Source organism: Siniperca chuatsi, linkage group LG8 (assembly GCF_020085105.1).
Source record: "Siniperca chuatsi isolate FFG_IHB_CAS linkage group LG8, ASM2008510v1, whole genome shotgun sequence".
NCBI classification, from domain to species: Eukaryota; Metazoa; Chordata; class Actinopteri; order Centrarchiformes; family Sinipercidae; genus Siniperca; species Siniperca chuatsi.
The window spans coordinates 16,941,492-16,967,864 of NC_058049.1; the positions used below are offsets into that span (position 1 = coordinate 16,941,492).

At 39.4% G+C, this 26,373-nt stretch overlaps 3 protein-coding genes and 1 pseudogene across 4 annotated transcripts; 3 read left to right on the plus strand and 1 right to left on the minus strand.

Annotated features, from left to right (window-relative positions):
• Window positions 1-2,676: 2,676 nt before the first annotated feature.
• On the plus strand, window positions 2,677-7,816 carry arsia (arylsulfatase family, member Ia). The gene is made up of 3 exons (XM_044205389.1): window positions 2,677-3,346; window positions 4,168-7,366; window positions 7,466-7,816. The coding sequence occupies exons 1-2, from the start codon at window positions 3,033-3,035 to the stop codon at window positions 5,564-5,566; spliced, it is 1,713 nt and encodes a 570-aa protein (XP_044061324.1). The 5' UTR covers window positions 2,677-3,032; the 3' UTR covers window positions 5,567-7,366; window positions 7,466-7,816.
• A 3,981-nt stretch (window positions 7,817-11,797) lies between these two features.
• On the plus strand, window positions 11,798-15,770 carry LOC122880356 (hemicentin-2-like). 2 transcript variants are annotated; one of them, XR_006378905.1, is made up of 5 exons: window positions 11,849-12,038; window positions 13,321-13,641; window positions 13,832-14,027; window positions 14,129-14,245; window positions 14,411-15,770. XR_006378905.1 is itself a non-coding variant. In XM_044205391.1 (4 exons), exons 1-4 carry the CDS (start codon window positions 11,990-11,992, stop codon window positions 14,142-14,144), a joined length of 582 nt encoding a protein of 193 aa, XP_044061326.1. In that variant the 5' UTR covers window positions 11,798-11,989; the 3' UTR covers window positions 14,145-15,770. The 2 variants fall into 2 exon arrangements, 1 of the variants encoding a protein (XP_044061326.1); XM_044205391.1 differs by having other exon boundaries at window positions 11,798-12,038; window positions 14,129-15,770.
• A 2,810-nt stretch (window positions 15,771-18,580) lies between these two features.
• On the minus strand, window positions 18,581-20,870 carry LOC122880755 (annotated as a pseudogene).
• Window positions 20,871-21,487: 617 nt separating this feature from the next.
• LOC122880355 (hemicentin-2-like) lies at window positions 21,488-24,785 on the plus strand. The gene is made up of 5 exons (XM_044205390.1): window positions 21,488-22,117; window positions 22,415-22,735; window positions 22,894-23,133; window positions 23,223-23,261; window positions 23,418-24,785. The coding sequence occupies exons 1-5, from the start codon at window positions 22,069-22,071 to the stop codon at window positions 23,600-23,602; spliced, it is 834 nt and encodes a 277-aa protein (XP_044061325.1). The 5' UTR covers window positions 21,488-22,068; the 3' UTR covers window positions 23,603-24,785.
• Window positions 24,786-26,373: the final 1,588 nt, after the last annotated feature.

Sequence of the window (26,373 nt, forward strand, 5' to 3'; positions counted from 1 at the left end):
ACATCAGCATTAAATGCAACTCAGAGACTTTCTGAAGTAGCCCGATTTGTCACGTTTAAGTCTCCCTTTAGTAATGATATATTTTCCTCTCAAAACCCCCTCAGTGACATACAGTATGGGTCAACTCGGCATGGCTGGTTCATTAAAGAAGAGTGACCTTCTTTAACATACCTGACACGACCACTTACTGTGTTTGAATCATGCTTACTTACTGGAATTAGACAGCTGCGGTTTACAAGAATGCTAATAAGTGTACATATTTTTTATTCTTAGCTCATGTTGACATTGAGCAGCAGCCCAAGATAAATTATGACAAACAAATAACTGAAAATAACCTCCAGAAACCAAGTATGGTGTTTGTTCAACATTTAAGGGTCAATGAAAGCCCTACTCGTGGCGTATTTGTAAGGTAACTGTTTCCAGAAATACTGTCATCAAGCCATTTCTTGGTTGAATTCTTTATTTTGGCAACATGAAGGATAAACAAATGTGCGATGTAAGCTGTAATATATCTATGGTAACAACCCATCAACATCTTTTCAGACTTCAGGGTTTGACGAGTATGTGGGCGCATGCTCATGTTAACATTTGTGTGTGTGTGTGAGTCGGTGTGTGTCAGTTTACTGCATGTGTGTTGTTTGTGTAGTGGTGTTGGTTGTTCACACATATCGTGAATTTACTATGATCAATAATATCAAGTCCCTTGGTATGATTGTACAAAATGTCTCTGGTTTTTGGTGGGATTTTTGAAAAGACCTTCTGCTGTCCAAGCCGCTCCCTCTAGGATAACTACATAAATAAACACGAGGGTGTAAAACTTCAGGTGCACCTCAATCATTGTTTCTTCTCTCTTTCCTGGCTTGACCTGCCTCAAACTCAGAAGCTCTGCTTCAAAGATGCCTTTGCTGCTGCTGGTGGGCAAACATCCCCGGCTGCAGCTTCATGCTGTTTACGAGAGGCTCATACTTCCTTTGGCTGCGCCGCGACCTCCAACTCTCTCTGTAACCAACATCAACATTTGCAAGGTGTGGTGTTTTACCTTCCAGTGTGTTGACCAACTCCTGACTTCGACAGATCTCGTTTTTATGTGCACGACATGTTTCACCCCAACGAACGAATTATTCAACAGATTTAGGTTTTAGAGTGAAAATTATATTCTGACATATAGGCTTCATATACAATCAATACAGTATCTTATGCCAAGGATTAGACAACACAATTTCAGCCCGATAATGGCCCAATCCACCCAACATGAGACACTAGGCATGTACAGCGTGCTACATGACATTTCTGATCCTGTAAGTGTGTATCTAGGTCCTCCTGCCTGACCAGCTTCTCACATCATGCTGATTGTGAAATTTGGTAAGCCACATGGTCAAAATGTCTTGTTTTTTGTGGGTGCTGTCACAGAATGTCTTACATGCTAAATTGTAGTGGCTTTCATGCGACAGGCACACACTTCAGTGTAGCCCATGAACACATATGACAACAGTGTAGCCAGGCATCAGCTTTCACATTCAAAGGGGGATGGACAATGGCACAAAAGCATCAATCAACACTGGCATAATACAGCAAAAATAATTAATTATAACTAATTATAAAGATTATTTTAATGTCATCATAAGCTCAGCTGTGTCATCACTCATGAGAAACTTTTTTAATCAAGTGGCTTGCTAAAGAAAAAGACTGCAAGATGGGTCCAGATTCAGTGCTCAGTCTGACGTGTCTCTCGCCCAGGTCACAGTAGGATTTCAGGGCAACACGAACACCTAATCTGTCGTAGTGACCATCTTGAAAGATATGAATGTTAGCTCTTCTCACCCCGTACACTCCAGCATTAGCTGTGTTGCTTAAAAAATCTTATCTAGCGCATCTTCTTCTCTTGATCTATATATCCTCCTTTATTGGCATGGATTTAACGAACAAATTGAATAAGTGTTCTTAACGTCTTGCTCATTAATTGTTCTACCGTCCACAGCTCTCCACAGTCCTTTCTTGATTCCTAGTCCAAGTGAATCCGCAGCATGCTGAAGGTCTACAGACAAGATGCTGTGGATCCTGTTCACACAGGCGCTGTGGCTGAGGCTGTGCAGTCCTGCTGCTTTCTGTCGACCTGCTGGATGATTTGTAAAGTGGTTCCTTGATGCCTGGTTGGAGATGTTATCAGAGTCTGGGAAGTCTGCTCTGTCTCTCTCCTCAGGTCTGCAGCACTCATAAAACTGCAGGAATAATAAGAGAGTGACTGTGAGTGCAGTGGAGTGGAGTGGTGGAACAGTGTCTGTGATTGTGTCTGTAGGGCCCCGTAGAGCCCCATAATCTCCCCGAGACTCAAATCTCCCCCACACGGCATGTTTTTCTGAGTGAGGGTCGTTCTGTAGAGTCTCTGTGATCCACTGCTAAAGCAGGTCAACTTTTTTTCTAGTAATTTGGCAGTGTGGTTCATTTAAATCAAATTACCGTGAAATGGTATGAATGAAGACAAGGGTGTATGATGTGAGGCTTTTCGCTGCTTTCATGGTTGAAGCTGCTTTTACACTAAATGGAGCAAAATGTGAAAGTTTGCAAGAGAACTACAGTCATCAAATTTTAAATTTTACAGGATAATATCCAAATTTAGCCAAGATATCAGTGCCTACTGCCTAGATGTATTAAAATTATACACAAGATCTAATGTGAGATGTAAACTCCTTCACACCTGGATGTAGTAGAAACATTTCTATCTGCTTTTGGTTGGTAGGGGGGTGATGTTATTTCAGTGAGGCAGCAAGGCAAATGGGCGGGGTTAATAGGACCACTAGGGAATGTGAAATGTTTTCAAAGGAGGCTGAAACAGTTTCGAGAGTCACTAAATATGGAGGTGTAGCTTTTCTTGGCGTGCACGTTTCTGATTGACCAGCTGCCATTTAAGCGCTCAAAGGAAGACATCTGATGAGTTTTAAACATTTTCCTCCACTGGTTCACTACACAATGATTTGGTGATAATATATACTGAATACTTGCTAGTTTGACTGATATAAAGTGTCGCAGGAACCATGGCAACGACAGCTCTGACCGGGTTCTCTATGATGAGCCTGCTCAGCCTCGGGTACCTGACCTGGGACCTGATGAGTCCTAACCAGGTGGAAAACGAGCCCGACCAAACCTTTGTTGACAGGTCTCCTGTCCCGCAGCCTCCTCACATCATTTTCATAATGACAGACGATCAGGGATTCAACGACATCGGCTACCACAGCTCTGACATCAGGACACCGGCACTGGACAAACTGGCAGCGGACGGAGTGAAGCTGGAGAATTATTACATCCAGCCCATCTGCACCCCGACCCGCAGTCAACTCATCACCGGCAGGTTAAGTGTTTGTCCTCAGACTTTACTGTTATTAGGATTATATTATATTATACATCTGCTGAGCTTTTACACAATTTGGTGTTCAAAAAACCGATTTTAATGAAATGAAATTATTAGATGTATTGGCTATTTTACAATAGTAGGCTACCATAAGACATTTACATTTATTTTTATAAACTACAACATTACAATGAATGGAAAGGGATGCACAGAGCCAACACGTTTGGAATATTGTCATTTAATGTCTCAAAGAATAAAAGTAAATAACAATAGATTCATTATACAAACATAAAAGTAGGCTAGTCTTTTGGAGTGTGTTCTGGCATGTTTTTGAGAAAATAAACTGCAGTGGAAATGCTCTCTTACTGTATTTTTCTGATATAATCTAAGGAGCATGTCCATTTATTTTGGCTCAAAAATGGAATTGAATGGAAATTAATGTTTAAAACCTTTAGCATTTACCTGAATATGAGATCTGAGAATAATGATACTTTTTATTAAATGTTTCTTACTGCACTACATTTAGGCTCTGATTAAGTACTGTGTATTTTCTTTTACACTTTCTATTTTTTTTGTTTATTTGAATTGTATATCTAACCGAGTTCAGTAAAACAAATGTTATAAAAAAAAGCTCACATCAAGTGTCAGACAATAAACAAATCTTCAACATGAAGTTTAGGGAGGAAATGTCTCCCTCTCCCCTCCTCTCTTACTTCCTGTCCCATTCTTCTTTGTTTAATTATCTAACCATCTGTTCGTATATCTGATTATTGATCACACATTTGTCCTTCTGACAGTTTTCTTAATCTTTAACCGTACAGGTACCAAATTCACACTGGTCTGCAGCACTCCATCATCCGGCCCCGCCAGCCCAACTGCCTGCCCTTTGACCAGGTCACCCTCCCCCAGAGACTGCAGGAGCTCGGCTACTCCACCCACATGGTCGGCAAGTGGCACCTGGGCTTCTACAAGAAGGAGTGTCTGCCCACTCGCCGCGGCTTCGACACATACTTTGGCTCCCTAACGGGCAGTGTGAACTACTATACCTACGACTCCTGTGATGGCCCTGGGCGGTGTGGCTTCGACCTCCATGAGGGGGAGTCGGTCGCCTGGGGTCAGAGGGGCAAATACTCCACCCATCTCTACACACAGAGGGTCCGCAAGATCCTAGCAACCCATGATCCTCAGTCCCAGCCGCTGTTCATCTTCCTCTCCTTCCAAGCTGTTCATACACCCCTGCAGTCTCCGCGGGAGTACATCTACCCATACCGCGGGCTGGGAAATGTGGCGCGCAGGAAATACGCTGCTATGGTCTCAGCTGTAGATGAGGCAGTACGTAATATAACATACGCTCTCCGCAAGTATGGTTACTACCAGAACAGTGTCATCATCTTCTCTACTGACAACGGTGGCCAGCCTTTTTCCGGTGGCAGTAACTGGCCACTCAGAGGACGCAAAGGCACATACTGGGAAGGCGGCGTCCGGGGTTTGGGGTTCATCCACAGCCCTCTGTTGAGGAAGAAAAGGAGGGTGAGTAAAGCCATGGTCCACATCACTGACTGGTACCCTACACTGGTGGGATTAGCAGGTGGCAATGAGTCCCTGACCGAGGGGGTGGATGGGTATAATGTTTGGGATGCCATCAGTGAGGGGAAGGAGTCACCCAGGTTGGAGATCCTCCACAATATTGACCCTCTGTATAACCATGCACGCAGTGGCTCCCTGCAGAAAGGATATGGGATTTGGGATACAGCCGTGCAGGCCTCCATACGAGCTGGAGACTGGAAACTCCTAACAGGAGACCCCGGCTACGGAGACTGGACACCACCACAGATGCTTCCAGGTTTTCCCGGCGGCTGGTGGAACCTGGAGCGCCACACTGAACCCCGGAAATCTGTGTGGCTTTTCAACATCTCCGGAGACCCCTATGAACGTTTTGACCTTTCTGAGCAGAGACCAGATGTTGTCAAAGAGCTGCTGGCTAGATTGGTGTACTACAATCGCACTGCGGTGCCAGTAAGGTATCCATCAGAGGACCTACGGGCTGACCCCCACCTGAATGGAGGTGCCTGGGTGCCCTGGGTAGGAGATGAGGAGGAGGACAGCTGGGACAGTGTCTACCAGAAAAACAACAAGGATTGGAAGAAGAAGCTTAAACTGTCCAAAAGCAGGTCATTTTTCAGGAGACTGAACACTAGGATCATGTCCAATAGGATATAGAAAGGACATGACTGAAAAAGGTTCAGAGGACACACTCCTGAAGGACAAGGTTATATGAAGGAGAGTTCTATTTGTTGATTAAACTTTTTGAAGATGTGTTTTTGTTAAAGAAGGAACCAAGTATCTGCCCAGTCCAGCTGCAGTTACTGTATTGAGTTGTCGATGCACGTGTATGTTGGGTCTCTCTAGAAGAACTGATTGGTGATAAAAGTCCAATGAAAGTATTAATTGTTCAACTGGTTTGTATCCATTTTGAATAAAAAAATGTGTGTGCCCCTAAATTGTACTGAAAAATGAGAGTTGATTTCAGATGACACAAGTATGTTAGAAAATGAGTTTTGTCAGCATACAAGAAGACAGAGAGAGAGAGACATACAAGATAGGGTTATTTTATAAAATCAGAATCACTGTAGATGACAAGGTGATTATCATGTGCAACCATTTGTAACTATAATGAATAAAACTAATGACTACTTCTATGTCAATGTGATGTTAGTTGCTAGCTTTATTTCTTTCATTCAAACTCCAGTACTCAACTTTGATTTACACATTTTAAAATAGAATAATAATAGAAAAATATTAGGGTTTTTTTACTTGTTAGGAAAGCATCTTGATAAAAGTAATTACTGGGTTCATTTACAACTCTTACTCTATTTATGCCAATTGTCCATTTCTATTAGTCATAATTCAGTTTGCTGATCCCCCTAATATTAGAAGAGGGGTTTCTTTTTCTTCTTCCATTCTTCCTTGTGTCAGTAAGTTGCTCCGTATCGCTTGAATGTGTAATTAGGCAACTGTTTGCTAATGCGTGTAAGGACGTAAGGTCGTATTTGCAGATGTGTACAGTAGATCACAGCAGCAGTATGACCTAGAATCAAGTCATTATTATTGTGGACAGTCTGGTTTGGATCATTCACTCTACAAACAGAAACAAAAAGCATCAAACACAGGTATATAAAAAAAAAAAGAATAAGAATCTGTACTCTTGTGTTGGCTCATCAAGCAATATTAGCCAGTAAATGTTTCAGCATGTAGAAAGTTGTGCACAGAATTGCTGATCTGGAACACATATAAAGCTGCCCTTCTGCATGTAGGGGTTAGAGCTATGGTACATACAGGTAAATCTGAAAGTTGTGTGACCATAATGAATACTGCCATTTAGATTGTTACAGGGCACTGACACTCTTATGTAAACTACAAGCCTCATTTACGTGTAGAGTCTGTTTTTTATGTTCAAACGGTTTCATTTTGTCTCTTGCAGTCACCCACATGTGCATGCCTGCATAGTTCTAATTCTCACTTCAATTCCTTTAGCAAATCAAGAAGTACTTTAAAAACAAAACCGAAAATAAAGTTGCCTTGGAAATAGTTGCCATGTACTGTGGTTGAAACATGTTGAAACTGTCATCCCAGTCACAAGATGTTAGTTTATGCAAACCTGAGATCCAGTTGCACATACGTGATTTCAGCAGAGAAGGACAAAATAAGATTTCTTCACATGCTGTATTAAGATTAGCACAGTAGCAGCGTGTTGCAGAAGGTCCGTGTTTTCAAGGAGAAGTGAGATAGTTCCCTTCATTTCCTGTCTTTCAACCGTTGTAGCAGCCGTCCTTTTATCGTTTCCTGTCTGTATCTGGTTCAACCTTACAGCTGAGGTCCATTATCTTTAGTTTAGTTTTAACAGTGTTGAGTTCATCACTTCCGTGGAGTTCCTTTTTTTAGGGAAGATGTTATTCTGGGTGAAAAGGAGCATGGAGCAAGTTCTTATTCTTCTTGTGATGGTAGCTGGAGTAACGCATGGTAAAATCCTCATCATTAAAGAAACAAAATCTGTGTCACAATAACATGTAAAAGGCGAAATAATTAAGACAGATTTCTTTTGAATATGCCTTTTTCTAGCTTTCTTCCCAGCTGCTGAGACTAAATGTAATGCCAGTGCCACCCAGAACACATCTCTGTGCTCTGTTTCTCTCGGAGGATCTGTGTATATCCAAGTGATGACTAATGCCAGCGGCCATCTGCTGAAGTGTAACAAAAAGCTTCCCACTGGAACCGTAAAGGTGTTCGACCTGAATAAAGAAAAGGTGACGATACAGGAGGCATTAAGAAACAGGACACAGTTTTTCATCAACAACGGGACACTCAAGATCACAAACGTGGAGAGGAATGATGCAGGTCTATACACCATAGAGGTCTTTGATCCAAACGGGGTCTTCTTGAGAAAGGTTTATACTGAACTGGATGTTCAAGGCAAGTGTTAAAAAAATCTTCCAAATTGTTCATGCTTCAATATTTCTGTACAACATTATACATTTAATCAAACATGTAATCATCGTGGGGAGTGAAAAACACAATGCACCAATTTGTGCAATTTAGCCCAAGATAGAAGATTAAATGAGAAATCTTAATTCGTTAATTCGACGTTAATCGTAGTGTTCTGCAACTTTTTCCCGATTGTTCACTGGGTGATGTTTGCTCAGCACTGATGATGGTGCTGTGAAAAGGAGGCGCTAGGTGCCGAACATTCACAGGAACTTTCGATATTTGTCAACGGGGGTGTTATTCTCATTAATTTTGGTTATGATAATATTTCACTAGCCACCTCTGTTGAAGAGATTTGGGAGACATCAATCAGGGCAAGGAGTGTGAACCTGCTATAGTTATCATATACACATGTTTGTAGTGTTTGTTTTGTTGTCTGGCTAAATGTTGTGTTTCGTCATGTACGTGAAAGAGTGTACACCTTGCGATGCGAGACACATTTCAGACAAATCTGACAATAAAGTGGAATCAAATCAAAACTAAAGCTCAGCCACCTCAAACACAAACACATGTCTTTAAGTGTGTAAACCAAAAGTGAGCACAGAATGTATTCCTCTGGATGTCCCTGTGGTTATTGTGGTGAACTGCATAGCATAGCTCCTGCACTAAACAGCAGCAGATTTCAGATTATCCTTGATACTTGTACTTGGATCTGTTTATAGAGCCTTTAGCCAAAACTGGAGTCTCTTTATTGTATAATGGTAGTTGATAAAAACTGCAGGGTGTGTACTTTGTCATCTTATTGTTTTGCAGTTATGAAACTTGCTGCCACAGCCTCACACTAATAACAAACCTGTTCAGGCTCATAGTTTCAGTGGATCTCCAATGTTATGCAGTTTGCCACAGTAGCTTCAGGGGTTTCAAGGACGACCACTTTCTTTCCGATCAAAGTCATTCTTGTCATACTCTACATAAATGTCTACAGCTGAGGTGGTGACAGAAATTTAATATATGAATAACAGCCAGGTTAACAAATGCAAAAATGTACGTTTGAATGCTGTACAGGTTGTGAGTGTGTATAATTACCATTGTGGTCTCTTCTCCCCAGAAAACATTTTGCTTATCTGGATCATAGTCTGTTCTGCAGTGGGTATTGTACTGATAGTGGTGGTGATATCTTGCTGTGTCTGTCGGAAGGTGAGGCGTAATAAGAAGTCAGGTAAGACTTTACAAGCCTGTTCGTAATCAAAAAAAGGTCAACAGCATTTCAGTCAATAGCATATGAAACGTCAAAGCCTTTTGTGCTGCTTTAACTTGCCTTATTCCATCTTTTGTGCAGGCTCAGGTAAATAACTGATAATAAACACCTTCAGTATGAGTTTGGACTTTAATGAACTCAACTGAGGACAACCGACAACTCCAAGAACCAATTGCAAACAGGACTTTTAGCAGAACTTGGGAGCTGGAAAAGTCTTTGGAGTTTACTTTTAGTATCTTGCATTTGTGCTGAAAACTTGTGATATGCACTTCATGTTGATCTAATTTTTTGTACAGCAGCAGCAGCAGCAGCAGCTGTGTAACCACATGTGTGAGGTCACTGATCAGAACAAATTGGTGTAAATCTTTGTAGTTTTGATTTGCTCTTTGCTAAACAACAATAAAAGATTGCTGGTCATAACTGACACACCAGACGTTGTCTTTTGAATCTATGTTGTAAAAAATGACAGTAACTTCAGCAGAATCAGAATCAAAATCAGCTTTATTACCAAGTAGGTTTACACATACAAGGAATTTGCTTTGGTATTTTGGTGCAAAACAATAAACGTAGAAATATAAAGAAAGATAAAGCAAATACTGTCAAGAATCATAAATATATAAAAAAAAATAACAATGAGATAATAAAGAATATGTGCAATATAACTGTTATTTAAATGACAGATTGTGCAGGGATGTGCAATGTGCAAAATATTTACATGGGAATGTGCAAAAGTTTACAGTATGAGTATACTGTACTATAAGTAGGGGGTTGGGTGGGTATGAGAGTCAGTGGGGGCCTTGTTGATGAGGTTGGCTGCAGACTGAAAGAAACGTTTTTGTGGCGTGAGGTTTTGGGGGTGTCTGAAACAGTTTCCAGGGTGGGAGGGGTCAGCCACAATCAACCCTGCATGCCTCAATCTTTAGAAACTGCATTTAAGTAAGTACTTAATCTATTTCAAATACAATTATTAGTCTTTTTTATTTTATTTAATATCAGTGGTTATGTATATATATAATGGACAGGGCTGTATGGAATTAAGTTATTATTAACAGTAACAATAATTTTATTGATATAAACAAACTTTTAATAGCACCATCTCACTAACTAGTTTTTGTCTAGTGTTAGTGCTTGTACAGAAACTCATATCAATCAAAGACTTTAAAGATTACCAGGAAGTAGACGGTTAAAGTAGTTTAGTTGTCTGTCTATCTGGTTATTAGTTGATGCTGAAGCTTATTAGTCATGTTGTGTCGTGACGACATCTGCAGGGTGTGTTTGGGTTTCACGCACATGATGTCCTGGTTAAGTAACATTTGTTCATGTTCACTTTCAGAAGTAACGATCTGTTTAGTTTTCAGCCTCTATATAAGAGAGACATTTGTGTTTCATAATGCATATACTGTATCTGTCAGTTACAGAGACTTCACGGTTGTTCAATATCAAAAATATATACTTCTCTGTGTATATAGAAATAGTGTTGCTGAAAATTACACTGTAATTCACTCAAATACCCAGTGTCTTGTGTCTAGTCTCATTTCACACACATTACATTGAAAATAGAAAGATTTCACATGTCAATCACAACATGTGTATGTTCTATATATGATCTATCTCAAATATGGACGATAATTGAAAGGGCAGACTATAACAGGCAGGAATAATAGAAAAAAAGAGAAGATCTTTGTGGGAGAAACTGCCTATTTGGTTTATACTGTATGATGACAGTTTTGCTTACAATTAGTTTCACTTCCTTCATAACTGAATGCAATGACAGTCTTTCCTCGAATAGTATGATGAAACTTAATATGTAACCGTAACACAGGGAACACAGGAAACATTTCCAGACCACACATTGGTCGCTGTACATAAAATTGAAAATACATTTTTACAAATTGCTCAACATAAAATAATGTCTTAAAGCGTAGCCAAGGACAGTAATTTAAACATGTAGTCATACTGTCTCAAACATAAATGAGGAACTGAGATGACCAGTTTGCTGCTTCCTTCACCATGTTGGGAACAACACAAGAATCATTACTGTGATGTCTGAGGATGTTGTTTGAGGGTTGACTGTTTGAGCTAGTCCTGTATTGAGACTGAGACATAAAACATGAGCCCTGATGATGTACCTGAGACTTGACTGTGTTAAAATGACTTCATACAGGTTTCCCTACAAGTGCATACAAGCATCCTGGGAGTGTAAATATACAACTGTTGTCCTAAACGCCTTTATGTTGCCAGAATTAGTTCAGTTCATTTTGCAAATAAATGTGGATTTAATTAATAGAAATCTTGAATCTTACCTGATGATGGTCTGAGGACAAAAGCATCGTCAATGAAGTTCTTTCACAGTTTATGATCCAACGCACCTGTCTATAAGACTTTCTGGTTTGCAAGAACTTTGTAGTAATTGAAGCTGTGTAACCTCAAAGTGAAAATGAGCATTCAACTTGCATTCATCTTTGCTCTGCCTGTCAAGTACAAAAATCAAGCAAAAGTTTCCTTATTTCACTCTTTCAGTTAGTTGGATATAGTGCAAAGGTCAGTGATGATTTGTCTGATAACATAACATAATATGTCTGCAACTGAAGAATAGTTATGTATGAGAAGATATCAACTGGGGCAAGCAGATGACTTGTTGTTTCCGGGGATTTTAGTATCGACAAGTTTGCACATAGTTACCACATTACCTCAAACTGCTTCCTCTTTCCTGACTCAGCTGTACTATTTTAACAACACTCTACTTGGTCAGAGTTTTCACACCTTTTTATCTGAAGCTGATCACTGAGAGAAGTCATTTCAGGCTGCTCAGTGTAGGATGTGCATGTCTGTTATTGAATAAAGTAGAGAGGTTTGTCTGGAAGCTGCTGACTGGGTCAACGGAGGCTGAACACTGAGGAGACATGGAAGCTGCGGTTGGACTGTTGCTGATGCTACTCGGAGTCTCTCACGGTGAGCCGTTTTTAATTTGATGCTTTTATGCAGCTGTGGGATCAAATATATTCAACAAGTACAGTCTGACATCATCTTCATTGATGTGTTTTACAGCTCAAACACTGACCCATGCAGGGACCACATTCATACAAGAGTCATGACACATGAATGAATTAAATATAATTAAACATTTTTGTCAGCTTTGATCTTCAATTGTCTGCCAGAAATCTATGATGTTGAAACAAACTGAAAGCTGGTTTAATCTTAAAAATGGCTTGTGTATAACTACTACTTAAATTCAAGCTGTTTTTTTTACTGAAATTTAAAACCAAGATCCAAATAACAAATACAAAAGATATAAAAGAGTGCAAATTAAGAGCACATCATTGACTTATTCATTAATATATTTAATGGTTATGACTGAATCTCGAGGAACTTCAAAGGCCCAAAAGATGAAATATCTATTTTATTCTGACTCAATTACTGTACGTAAAAAGAAGCACTGGAAACTCAGTTATAAAGCTAATGTTGAAATATATTCAATAGCTAAAGGTTCTGCTGAGAGGAGGGATTTTACATTTGTGCATGAGTTGTTATGTGAAATGTTTTGCTGTCACATATTTGTTTATGTCTCTGTTGCACAAGAACATTTTCCTGTCTGCATTAAGAGAGGCTTACAGTTACAGTTCACCCATACAATGTTGAGTTTTTCAAAAATTAATGGAATGAAATAATCATATTTATATTTTTCTATTTTCTTAAAATTTCACCCATGTTCTTTTTATTTAGTTTTTCATGAAAGTTGCTTTAAAGTTAGAAAAAATACACTTTACAACATTGTAACACTTCATTACAGCTACATGATGCTTACCTTCACAGGAAATATTAATACCTAAGTCACCATGATTTTATGTTTGCATCATTAGCTAACATTTCAATATTCTATTTGTGTTTTTCATCAATTATTACAAATTTGCAAAAATACATAATAATGTATAGTGTTATTTTTGGAAACTTGGGAAACTTCACTAGAATTTGAAAATGTAGTTTTTTTGTTAACAGTCATCAGTTTGCAATGACTGGGTGAGGTTAACTTGAATTAATCACAGAATGTTTTACAGAAAAATGAGTAAGTAGCTAAACTTGAACTGTTTTCCAGTAAAAGGCTTGTGAAATGTTTATATATATTTACACACACACACATATATATATATATATATATAAATTGTCATTAATTTTGTAGAAATTAAATGATCAAAATATGATATGTACATAATTTGATCTCCTTTTTAATTTCCAGGTGTGGAAACCTACTGTGATGGCAGACAGGATGGAGCTCAGTGTTATGGAGCTTTGGGAGGAACTGTGCTCCTCCAGCTGATGGACAGCACCTCAAAGATATTTAGATACCAATTGTTTAAAAACACAACAATAATACTGCATTGGAGAAATAACATGTTTCTGTCTAATCTGATAGAAAACAGATCCTCATTTACTCCCAGTAATGGAACATTTAGGATCAACAACCTGATCAGGACTGATGGTGGTGAATATACTCTTACAAACTTTGATTCAAATGCACAGAAATCAGAGCCGCGGACTCTACAGTTAACCATTCAAGGTAAATAACTATTTTTACCTACTATGGAATTTAATAATATTGATAGACATACATGTTATATTCTATTGCTAAACTACATATTTCACATAATCTACATATATCTGTATCTATGCATGTTCTGCATCAGAAACTGTATAAAATAACCAAGATTGTGTTAATATATAAAATCATCTGAGTGTGTTTCCTTCAGCTCCTGTGTCCTCTGTCCTGCTGGTCTCTGAGTGTCTGTCCCAGGGAGAGATGAGGGTGTCCTGCTCCTCTGAGGGAGGGGACAGTCCTCAGTACAGCTGGACTCTGGATGGACACACACTGACAGACGCTCAGCTCCTCTCTGGAAATAATGAGACTAACAGCATCACTCTGAAACAAGACGTTATCTACCTGTGGTGAGTGAGAACATGAGTAGAAAACAGTTGGATTATTATGACACTGATGATTAACTGTACATCAGATATTTATCATCATCATATTTGTTTCTATCCCAAAGGCTTCATATTCAATAACTGCACCTTATCCAATGGAACACACATATCACAGTGGGTTAAAGCCAATAACAGCCTGTGTATTGAGCCAACAAAAGCCCCTACCACGATTACTACTGAGGGTAAGGAGAGTGGCATCACAGTGTCAATTAAACCCTCCACTCACATCACACCCTCCAATCAAACTGTTGCTTCCTCCAGCAGAGATGACCCATGGTATATGAGTAAGTGAAAACTAACTCTCCTGTCACAGCAGTAACTTGACATGTGTCTCTGTATCTGAACAGATCGCTCTCTGCTCATATGTGGTGTGCGAGCAGCTGTGGTGATTCTTATATTAATTGGGATTGCCGTCTGTTTTGCTTGGAAGAAAAAGAAGATAGCTGAAGGCTCTGCCGTCCCTCGAAAGATGGAATATCAAGAGAACTCTGTTGTGATGGTTGAAATGAGAAGTTCTGCATCTCAACTTTAACTTTCTGAAACCGACACCTTAGTGTCGCCTCTCACCTGCTGTGATTGGCCATGTGTCTTTATGGATGTAAAAATTGGGTTTAGAGTGGAAATTCTCATCTGTTTTTATTCTTCTCAGATTCACTTCTTAGCAGCTCACTATGAATATCTTCCTATAAAAAAGGTGTGTGAGTGTTTTCTGCTTTTGTGTCACTGTGGAAGCTCTGATAGAACTATGGTTATGTATTGTAACTCTAGTTCTATGATCACAAGTGGAGCCGTCTGACTCTTTTCACTCGGTCACTTCACCAGTTGTTGACTTGGTGAACGTGGGGTCAGAGTTTCCTTTACATAGAGTGAATTCAAGTGGAAAGACTGTCTTGTTGTAAAGGTTTCAGTGCACCGCTGCCTTTGGAGAGTGAAAAAGCACCCAGAGGCCCACAGCTCCACAGCACAGTTTATCCTAAAGCAAAATGTGATGTTGTGAATAAAGCTAATATTTTCAGATAGTGCAACTCATTTTGATGTCATTTGAAAATGATTGTACTGTATATTTCCCCATCATCGCTGTCCAGTGAAAACAATGTATCTCCAAATGTGGTGGTTTTGAATTTTTCAGATAAAATGAAGGATTAAGCGTTTCTTTATGGGCTGAGCACATTCTCCCATTCTTCAGGTAAATCAGCCATTTTAAAACACACTGGATTATCTGAAAAATGATTGTCACAAAACTGGAAACAGGAATATTTTTCTGAAAAGAGAAAAGTTGATGTTTTGGAGAGGAATTGTTTTTACTTTTGTATCAGTACTTGACTTTGTGGGTGTATATTAAATGGTGATTTTGCATTCAAACTGTACACCATAACAATTATGGGTATATTCACATATATGATTAAGGTGTTTAACTGTTGACTTATGTAAATAATAGTTCTGTGTTTTTCTCATCTGATTATAATTACAAATATATGTATGTTTTGCTTCCATGTTTACAAAGAGCAATAATGTAAAACCTTTGAAAGCATTTAATAGCAAAAGCTTTAATTTAGTTGCTTTCTAGTGTTGTTATGTATTCAAAACCTGTCAATCAATCAGTCATGTGTCATCAGTCGTTTCGGTGAGCTGCCTTTTTGTTGCCATTTTGATCATGGACTGTGCCTTTAATGACTGCTGAGAACTGAATAAAACTTCCAGACTCATCATCAGTGTTAGTAGGTGTGAGGTTTCCCTCTACTGGTTTACAGAGGAATAAATTACAGGTTTAATGTCTTTAACTGCTTCCTGTGGTAAACTGCATTGTTTTATTCCTGGCAACACTGTATTTGGTTTTAAAGTCACTCTATGTGCAGGAGCTGAAGTACCTCTGCCAACTCTGAAGCAGAGGTCTGATGCAGGCAAGACAAGCATCCACTCAGTGCAAGATAAAACATGTTAACAAACTAGAGGAGTAGCTATAGTCTCTGTGTGTGTGTGCGCCTGTGTCCGGGTGCGTGTGTCAAAGCACACAGTCTTTTCACCATAGGCCCAAGATCACACAGATGAAAAGTGGACAAGACAGCAAGAAGAATATGAGGAGAAGAGTCAGTGATGCAAAAACCTCTTCTTGTTCATGGATGTCGATAAATTTTCTTCAGCTCAACTCAAATAAAACTGAAATCTTTGTTATTGGGCCCCAACACATCACTAAACAAATACTGCCATCTACTGGTAACCTGTCACAACATATCAAGCCTGTTGCAAGAAATCTTTGTGTCCTGTTTGATAGCAATTTATGTTTTGAGCAACATAACACTAAGCTTGTCCAATTTTGTTTTTAATCATCTCAGAAATATTGCAAAAATCCGATCTATTTTAAATCTTAGTGATGCAGAAACTGTTGTACATGCTTTCATCTCCTCACGCCTTGATTATTGTAACAGCCTGTTCACTTGTCTTAATCAAAATACTTTGACACGACTGCAGAATGTACAAAACTCAGCTGCTAGGCTGTTAACTAGGACCAAGAAGTACGACCACATAACACACAACGTTTTAGCCTCTTTACATTGGCTCGCTGTTTATTTTAGGATTGATTTTAAGATCTTGTTGATTACTTTTAAGGCTCCAGACTTTTAAGGCTCCAGACTTTATTTTATACCTGGCTCCAGACTATATTTTAGATCTTATAATCTCTTATGAACGCTCACATAGTTTGAGATCTTCGGGCAGAGTCTTCTGTCTGTTCCTGAGTCCAGGATGAAAACTAAGGGGGACAGAGCTTTTGCTATCAGGGCCCCGAGGCTCTGGAACAACCTGCCCGAAGAAATTAGGTTGTCTGAGTCAGTGTCTTCGTTTAAGTATCTTTTCAAACACATTTTTATCTGAAAGCATATCCTGATTTTACCTGAACTGGCTGTTTATTTTATTGTTTTTATGTATTTTATTTCTTTATATTTCATCATTCACTGTGGTATTTTATTTCTCTTGTTGTGAAGCACTTTGTACTTTGTTTTGATAAGTGCTCTATAAATAAAGTTTTATTTTTTATTATTTTTTTTTATTATTACATTACCACGGCACCGTGGACCAAAGTATATATGAGTAAGTGGGTTGGCCCAAGCAGATGGCTGCTCTAGTCTGATAGGGCAGGGGGACTGTGCTGGAAATAGCGGCATAGCTGATTTGGTGTGTAGTAATCGCTTCTGACTCTACAATCTCTGGCCCAATGCCTCGTTTTTCTGCCTTTACAACATTTATCCCTTCTCTTGTCTCTGTGTGTTTGTTAGTTGAACAAAGGTCATGTGTGAGCTTCTGTTGTGGTACTCCGTCGCCTGTAAACTGAACTATTGAGAGAAGAGGAGGATTTTTTGCTTTTGTCTCAATCACGAGTGTTCTAGTGTGTGTCTGACCTGTGAAAATGTCTTTGTCTGCCAATCAATATCAGTGAGTTTATAGATATTTGCTATATGAGGTTGCAGGCTATTTACCAGAGTTTTTACTAGGAGTGGATTACATTTATCCATCTCTATGCCTGCATTAGACACCCACACAATCTGAAAACAATTGACAAATTCTGTTACAGACTCTTCTGGTACGTGGTGAAATGTGGCGACGACACTAAAATTGGCTGTTTGTTTAGCACCTTTCTCTATGGAGGGAAGACAAGTCATCTAGCCAGTCATCTTCAGCGTCATCTCGCATCCAGTCACCTTTAACAGTAGCTGGAGGCATGGTGAAATTGTCTTTAACATTTTTCCATGTTTGTAAAAATCTGTAGCTCTATTCAGTGGATAGGTGCACTTTCAATCATGTCAGTAAGTTCTGCTTGGGACCATGGTTTTGATACTGCATGTGTACCTACCATTATTTTTGGATTCTAAAGTATTTTGAAGCACTACCACTAGTTCCTGGTTTTCTTCCTCATCTACTTTTTCTTCTGCTTTTTCTTCTTCTTCACCTGCACCCTATCCTTTACTCTCAGGTTTATTTAAAGCTTCAGCCATAGAGCGTGTGAAGACACTGGCTGCAGTAGGTTCTGGTTCACAGAGCGCTGCAGCACATTCTACAAATGGCCATTGACTATCAGTATGATTTACAGGTCGGTTTGGATTCAAGCCAGGAATTTGGCTTTCGTAAATCTGAGTCCGCTCACAATTTATTCTTCCACAGATTGACTGCTGTATTAATTTTGCTATGCTGGGTTGTCTTTATCAGCTCTATTTTGGAACTTTTAATCTGCAGGGAATTTGCAAGCAGAAGAAGAGTTTTAGCACTAACATTGCCGTTGTTTTCTCAATTTCTGAGTGCGATGCTTCATCTCACTTTTGAGTTTCACCTTTGTTCCTCAGGGATGGAAAGAGTACTAGAATATTTTAATCAAGTAAAAGTACCGTATCTTTAGAGAAATGTTACTCAAATAAAAGTAAAATGACTTGTGTAAAAACACACACAGACAAAAGTCAAAAGTAGTACCGCTAAAATGTACTCTGAGTAAAAGTTACTGGGTCACATTTTTAAAAGGGCAATGTATTTTATGGGCCAAGGTGCAGTCTGAACAGATGAGTTTTCAGTCTGCGATGGAAGATGTGTGGAGTTTCTACTGTCCTGATGTCAATGGGGAGATTGTTCCACCATTGTTGAGCCAGAACCGCAAACAGTCGTGATTTTGTGGAGCGGTAGCTGGGCCCCTCCCCCTCTCGTAGTGAGGGAGTAGCAAGACAATTGGCAGTAGCAGAACGTAGTGGACGGGCTGGGGTGTATGGTTTGATCATGTCCTGGATGTTGGATGGGCCTGAGCCATTTGCAGCATGGAAGGCAGGTACCAGTGTCTTAAATCGGATTCGAGCAGCACCAGTAGCTAGTGCAGGGCACGGAGGAGTGTGTAGTGTGGGAGAACCTGGTAGGCTGAAGACCAGCCAAGCTGCTGCACTCTGGATGAGCTGCAGAGGTCAGATGGCACATGCAGGCACACCAGCCAGGAGCAAGTTGCAATAGTCAAGACGCGAAGTGACAAGAGCCTATTTTTGGCAGCGAAGGACTGCTGGTCATCCAGTATCACACCCAGGTTCCTTGCAGTCCGGGGACACCACAGAGTTCACAATGGTAATGGAGGAGTCATGGACGGGAGATGCCTTCCCTAGAAAGAAGAGCAGCTCAGTCTTGTCGATGTTGAGCTTTAGGTGGTGAGCAGACATCCACTGAGAGATGTCAGCAAGACACGCAGAGATTCGTGCTGCCACCTGGGTTTCATACCGGCGAAAAGACATAATTAGTTGAGTGTCATATAAATAGCTGTGGTAAGAAAAGCCATGCAAATGAGCTAAGTGATTTGGTGTAAAAGAGGAGGGGACCCAGAACAGAACTCTGAGAGATCCCAGTAGTGAGGCTACAAGATTCAGGCATGGATTTTCTCCAAGTTACCCTGTAAGTGCGATCCTTAAGGTAGGATGTGAACAGGAAGAGTGCAGAGCCTGAGACTCTGAGTTCTTGGAGGGTGGAGAGGAGGATCTGGTGGTTCACTGTGTTAAACGCTGCTGAAAGGTCCAGCAGGATGGCGATGGGAGAGACTTTGCTATGGGTGTTTTGGTCTGTTTGGATCTTTAAATTTCAATTTCAATTCTTTGAATTTAGTACAACTTATTGATATCCCTACCAGAGTCAACCCATCTAAGCCAAACAGCAATACTCTGTTACATGTCTTGTTTACCAACATGGCTCACAACCATACAGCAATTGGCGTGTTTGCAAATGACATGAGTGACCACTCTGTAATTGGTTCTGTAAGAAACACCAAAACACTTAAATTCGATGATCTCACTGTTTTAAGATGTTGTTTTAAACACTTCTCAGAACAGGCCTTTCAACATGACGTTGCAGGACTAAACTGGGATCAAATTGCACTGATTCCTACTGTAGACGAGGCCTTTTTTCAGCAACGGTTTTTATTGTTTGCATACAGACATGCTCCTTTTAAAAAGTTCAGAATCAAGAACAGAGACAATCCTTAGCTTATCTCCAAAGAACTTGCCCAACGCATCCTTTCTAGAAATAAACTGTAGTCCCTAGCAAGGAAGATCAAAAGTATTGAAGATTGGCAACATGCCTCACTTTGCGTACCTATTGTTGTTGTTGTTCCTGTTATGTGTTGGATGCTGCTCTTTAACCCTGTCTTGGCTAGGTCTCGCCTGTAAAAGAGGTTTTAATCTCAACATAACTTCCTGGTTAAATAAAGGCTATTTATTTAAATTCATCCTACTTCTGATTCTTAGAGCCATTGGACCCCATAATGAGGCTGTATCTTACTTACTGATCATCAGTGATAGATGACTGTTGGAAAACAATTAACAGATGCAATAAATGTACTCTTGGTGTCCTAAGTTACTGAAAACATGTTAGATTAAGGCAGCATCAATTATACAACACAAAACAAACAACACATTAAATGCAACTGGAGATTTTCAGGAGTTACTAAATTGTGAATGATGTAACTGTAGATTCCTCACTATATGCTATATTTTCAGTATACCCCTACCAGTCCTTGTTGTACTCTGCTCTTCATTACTAATTAGTAACATGCCAAAAGCTTTGTTTAAATAACTCAAAATCAGAAATCATCCACTTGTCACCAGATTGTTATTTCTAACTCTGTGGTAGTAATTAGTTGGCCAAGTTCTGCTAAGAGTAACCTTTTGTCTGTTCAGCTTCCTGCCTGCCTGCAATCTGCTAACTTGTGTTTTGTGCTTTAGGATCACTGCATGCCTCCAGTTTGCTTCTGCCGCCTGCCAGCCACGCTTCCCTCTGCCACACCACCTCCACCGCCATTACCTCCACTTCCTCCCTGCCTGCTCTGGATTCCAAACCCCGGCTTTCAACCCCCGTAATTTCCCTATTTATTAATAAACCTTTTCACCTTGATACCCTTTGTCTGAGTCCAGCGTTTGAGTCTAGCCTTTTAGTAAATTGTCACAGTTAAAGGGACAGTTGACCTCAAAATTAAAAATACGTATTTTTCGTCTTACCTGTAGTGCTATTTATCCATCTAGATTGTTTTGGTGTGAGTTGCCGAGTTTTGGAGATATCGGCCGCAGAGATGTTTGCATTTTTTTATTATAATGGGACTATATGGCACTCGGCTTGTGGTGCTCAAAGTGCCAAAAAAACACATTTGAACAACTCAACAACTCAGTGTCACAAACCTTAATTTTCAGACAACATATTTTCATTTATTTAACTGTTTAACTTTCAATATTGTCTGAGTTTATCTGAAATTTCTCTTTATGTAACTTTAAAGTTGAACTGAACATTATTCTTCATTATGTGAACCTAATACACAAAATTCTAGATGTCTTTCATGTCATTTTACACACAATTCTGTATGATTTAGAATGATGTTTTAATATCAGAAAACGTAACTGTCTAAACCAGAATTTAAAGTAGAGTTTGGTGCGTGTAAACAATTGTTATGCACTCAACGTGCTCTGATAATAATGACCTGCTAGTGGGTAAGGGGCAGTTTGAGAGCTTGAGACAGCATCTCAGGCTGTGAATTTTGATTAAATTGAACTTATCATTCATTTAGAGATGGGAAATGATGATGAGCAGATGACTAATTTGTCAGGAATGATGAGATGGAGAGACAACAAAGTCATGGTTTTGTAATTAATTATTTTGTTATCATTTGGACATGGACATCTTAGAAATGTCAGTCTCAAATCCTCTTTCAATATGAGGGAGGAATGTTTCCCTCTCTTCCACTCAGTCCATCACACCCAAATGCCCTCTTGGTCTAAATGAAAAAGGAAGGGAAACTGACATCACTTCCTTTTCTCCTCTCTGTCTATAAAAAGATGAATACAACAACGCTCTGCTTGCGCAAAGTTTTCACACATTCTCCTCTGAGGCTGATCACTTTTCAGGACACATTTCAGGCTGCTCAGTGTAGGATGTGCATGTTTGCTTTGGGTGAAAGTGTGTCTGGAAGCTGCTGACTGGGTCAACAGAGGCTGAACACTGAGGAGACATGGAAGCTGTGGTTGGACTGTTGCTGATGCTACTCGGAGTCTCTCACGGTGAGCTGTTTAACTTACAGCACTAATAACACATATTAATATTGGATTTAATATTATGTGAATAAAATGTTGAACCTTAACTGTTTTACAGTCACAGGCCTGTGTAACGCTCAGCTGCACAATGATCAATGCCTGTTTGTATAGTGATGTCTGAGAGAGACACAGTTACACCAAACCACTATTATTTGCGTTAGATCAATATTTGCATATGCCTAAAATATTGTCATTATCATTCATTTTGTAAAAATGAAATGATTAAAACTGTGATATTTACTTTTTTCATTCTTTAATTTCCAGGTGTGGAAACCTACTGTGATGGCAGACGGGATGGAGCTCAGTGTTATGGAGCTTTGGGAGGAACTGTGGTCCTCCAGCTGATGGACAGCGCCTCAGAGATATTTATATACCAATGGTCAAACAAAGCAGGAACAATACTCATATGGAGTAAGAATAAGATTATGTCTAATCTGATAGAAAACAGATCCTCATTTACTCCCAGTGATGGGAAGTTTAGGATCAATAACCTGATCAGGACTGATGGGGGTGAATATACTCTTTACATTTTTGATTCAAATGGACAGAAATCAGAGCAGCGGACTCTACAGTTGACCATTCAAGGTAAATACCTATTTTTAGACATACATGTTATATTCTATTGCTAATCTACATACATATCATAATCTACATATATCTGTATCTATTCCTTTTCTGCATTAGAAACTGTATAGAATAACAAAGATTCTGTTCATATCAAAAATCATCTGTGTTTCCTTCAGCTCCTGTGTCCTCTGTCCTGCTGGTCTCTGAGTGTCTGTCCCAGGGAGAGATGAGGGTGTCCTGCTCCTCTGAGGGAGGGGACAGTCCTCAGTACAGCTGGACTCTGGATGGACACACACTGACAGACGCTCAGCTCCTCTCTGGAAATAATGAGACTAACAACATCACTCTGAAACAAGATGTCTCAGGACAGCTGGTCTGTTCAGTCAGGAATCACATCAGTAGGATATCTACCTGTGGTGAGTGAGAACATGATGAAAAATACTATGCCACTGATGATTATGATCACTCTGTACATCAAGTCATTGATCATTTTCGTTGCCCATAGGCTTCATATTCATCAACTGCATCCCCACCTCCACTGTGGGTAAGGAGATAAAACCCTCCACTCACATCACACCCTCCAATCAAACTGTTGCTTCCTCCAGCAGAGATGACCCATGGTATATGAGTAAGTGAAAACTAACTCTCCTGTCACAGCAGTAACTTGACGTGTGATTTTTGTGTCTCTGTATCTGAACAGATCGCTCTCTGCTCATATGTGGTGTGAGAGCAGCTGTGGTGATTCTTATATTAATTGGGATTGCCGTCTGTTTTGCTTGGAAGAAAAAGAAGATAGCTGAAGGCTCTGCCGTCCCTCGAAAGATGGAATATCAAGAGAACTCTGTTGTGATGGTTGAAATGAGAAGTTCTGCATCTCAACTTTAACTTTCTGAAACCGACACCTTAGTGTCGCCTCTCACCTGCTGTGATTGGCCATGTGTCTTTATGGATGTGAAAATTGGGTTTAGAGTGGAAATTCTCATCTGTTTTTATTCTTCTCAGATTCACTTCTTAGCACCTCACTATGAATATCTTCCCAAAAAAAAGGTGCGTGAGTGTTTTCTGCTTTTGTGTCACTGTGGAAGCTCTGATAGAACTATGGTTATGTATTGTAACTCTAGTTCTATGATCACAAGTGGAGCCGTCTGACTCTTTTCACTCGGTCACTTCACCAGTTGTTGACTTGGTGAAAGTGGGGTCAGAGTTTCCTTTACATAGAGTGAATTCAAGTGGAAAGACTGTCTTGTTGTAAAGGTTTCAGTGCACCGCTGCCTTTGGAGAGTGAAAAAGCACCCAGAGGCCCACAGCTCCACAGCACAGTTTATCCTAAAGCAAAATGTGATGTTGTGAATAAAGCTAATATTTTCAGATAGTGCAACTCATTCTGATGTCGTTTGAAAATGATTGTACTGTATATTTCCCCATCATCGCTGTCCAGTGAAAACAATGTATCTCCAAATGTGGTGGTTTTGAATTTTTCAGATAAAATGAAGGATTAAGCGTTTCTTTATGGGCTGAGCACATTCTCCCATTCTTCAGGTAAATCAGCCATTTTAAAACACACTGGATTATCTGAAAAATGATTGTCACAAAACTGGAAACAGGAATATTTTTCTGAAAAGAGAAAAGTTGATGTTTTGGAGAAGAATTGTTTTTACTTTTGTATCAGTACTTGACTTTGTGGGTGTATATTAAATGGTGATTTTGCATTCAGACTGCACACCATAACAAATATGGGTATATTCACATATATGATTAAGGTGTTTAACTGTTGACTTATGTAAATAATAGCTCTGTGTTTTTCTCATCTGATTATAATTACACATACAGTATACAGTCTTTTTTGCTTCCATGTTTACAAAGAGCAATAATGTAAAACCTTTGAAAGCATTTAATAGCAAGAGGTTTAAATTAGTTGCTTTCTAGTGTTGTTATGTATTCAAAACCTGTCAATCAATCAGTCATGTGTCATCAGTCGTTTCGGTGAGCTGCCTTTTTGTTGCCATTTTGATCATGGACTGTGCCTTTAATGACTGCTGAGAATTGAATAAAACTTCCAGACTCATCATCAGTGTTAGTAGGTGTGAGGTTTCTCTCTACTGGTTTACAGAGGAGTTACTGTTGCTGATGGATAATTCTGTGTTCAGTAAAACTCTCTGTTGAGAACGTGTAAACATTTCAGGAACAATAATGATCAATTCAAAATAATAACATAGCTGTTACTGCCTTAAGAGGCTTTACTAAAACAGTCTTCCTCACTAGATATCAAGTGTTTATCGCTGCAAGTGCAAGAAGTTGCCAGTGGAGGGCGAGAGAGAGAGAGAGAGAGAGAGAGAGAGAGAGAGAGAGAGAGAGAGAGAGAGAGAGAGAGAGAGAGAGAGAGAGAGAGAGAGAGAGAGAAACATTACAGAGGAATAGTTTGAGCTTTCGGCCACTGTGGGCCAACAGCACAGTGTGAATGTACATATTTTAGCGTCTTGTGTGTGTTTCTGTTATAAGTGAGGAACTGAAATAATCAGTTCAGTCGATTAATCTAATAACTTTGCCATGTAGTGAACGACACAACAACCACTCAAACCAACATCTCCACAAAACTTTTAGCATGAAGTTTGACATTACAGTTTGAAGAGGTCTAGCACTGAAAATAATAAATTTAGCCTGCAGCTGTGAGGACCATTGGTAATCACACGTGTTAAACTGGCTTCTAACTAATTCCCTCATAAGTACAAATAAGCAGCCAGATGTTGAACAGCTGTTATCCCCAAATCCTAGTTTGATGGCAGAATATTGCTTTGTTCAGTCAGTCCATCAGTTTGGGAGGGATGGCATGTTGTTGCCTTTTTTTTTACCTTGTTGATATACACCTCTGACAAAAGACAAACTAATAATCCTCTGACTGTAGATTGGTTTTGTCAAAGGAACAAAGAGTAGAAAAACTTTACCTACATTTTCTCTGACACTTTCTTTTAAGCCCACACACTGGTCGCTGTACATAAAATTGAAAAGAAATTTTTACAAATTGTTTAACATAAAATAATGTCTTAAAGCGTAGCCAAGGACAGTAATTTAAACATGTAGTCATACTGTCTCAAACATAAATGAGGAACTGAGATGACCAGTTTGCTGCTTCCTTCACCATGTTGGGAACAACACAAGAATCATTACTGTGATGTCTGAGGATGTTGTTTGAGGGTTGACTGTTTGAGCTAGTCCTGTATTGAGACTGAGACATAAAACATGAGCCCTGATGATGTACCTGAGACTTGACTGTGTTAAAATGACTTCATACAGGTTTCCCTACAAGTGCATACAAGCATCCTGGGAGTGTAAATATACAACTGTTGTCCTAAACGCCTTTATGTTGCCAGAATTAGTTCAGTTCATTTTGCAAATAAATGTGGATTTAATTAATAGAAATCTTGAATCTTACCTGATGATGGTCTGAGATCAAAAGCATCGTCAATGAAGTTCTTTCACAGTTTATGATCCAACGCACCTGTCTATAAGACTTTCTGGTTTGCAAGAACTTTGTAGTAATTGAAGCTGTGTAACCTCAAAGTGAAAATAAGCATTCAACTTGCATTCATCTTTGCTCTGCCTGTCAAGTACAAAAATCAAGCAAAAGTTTCTTTGTTTCACTCTTCCAGTTAGTTGGA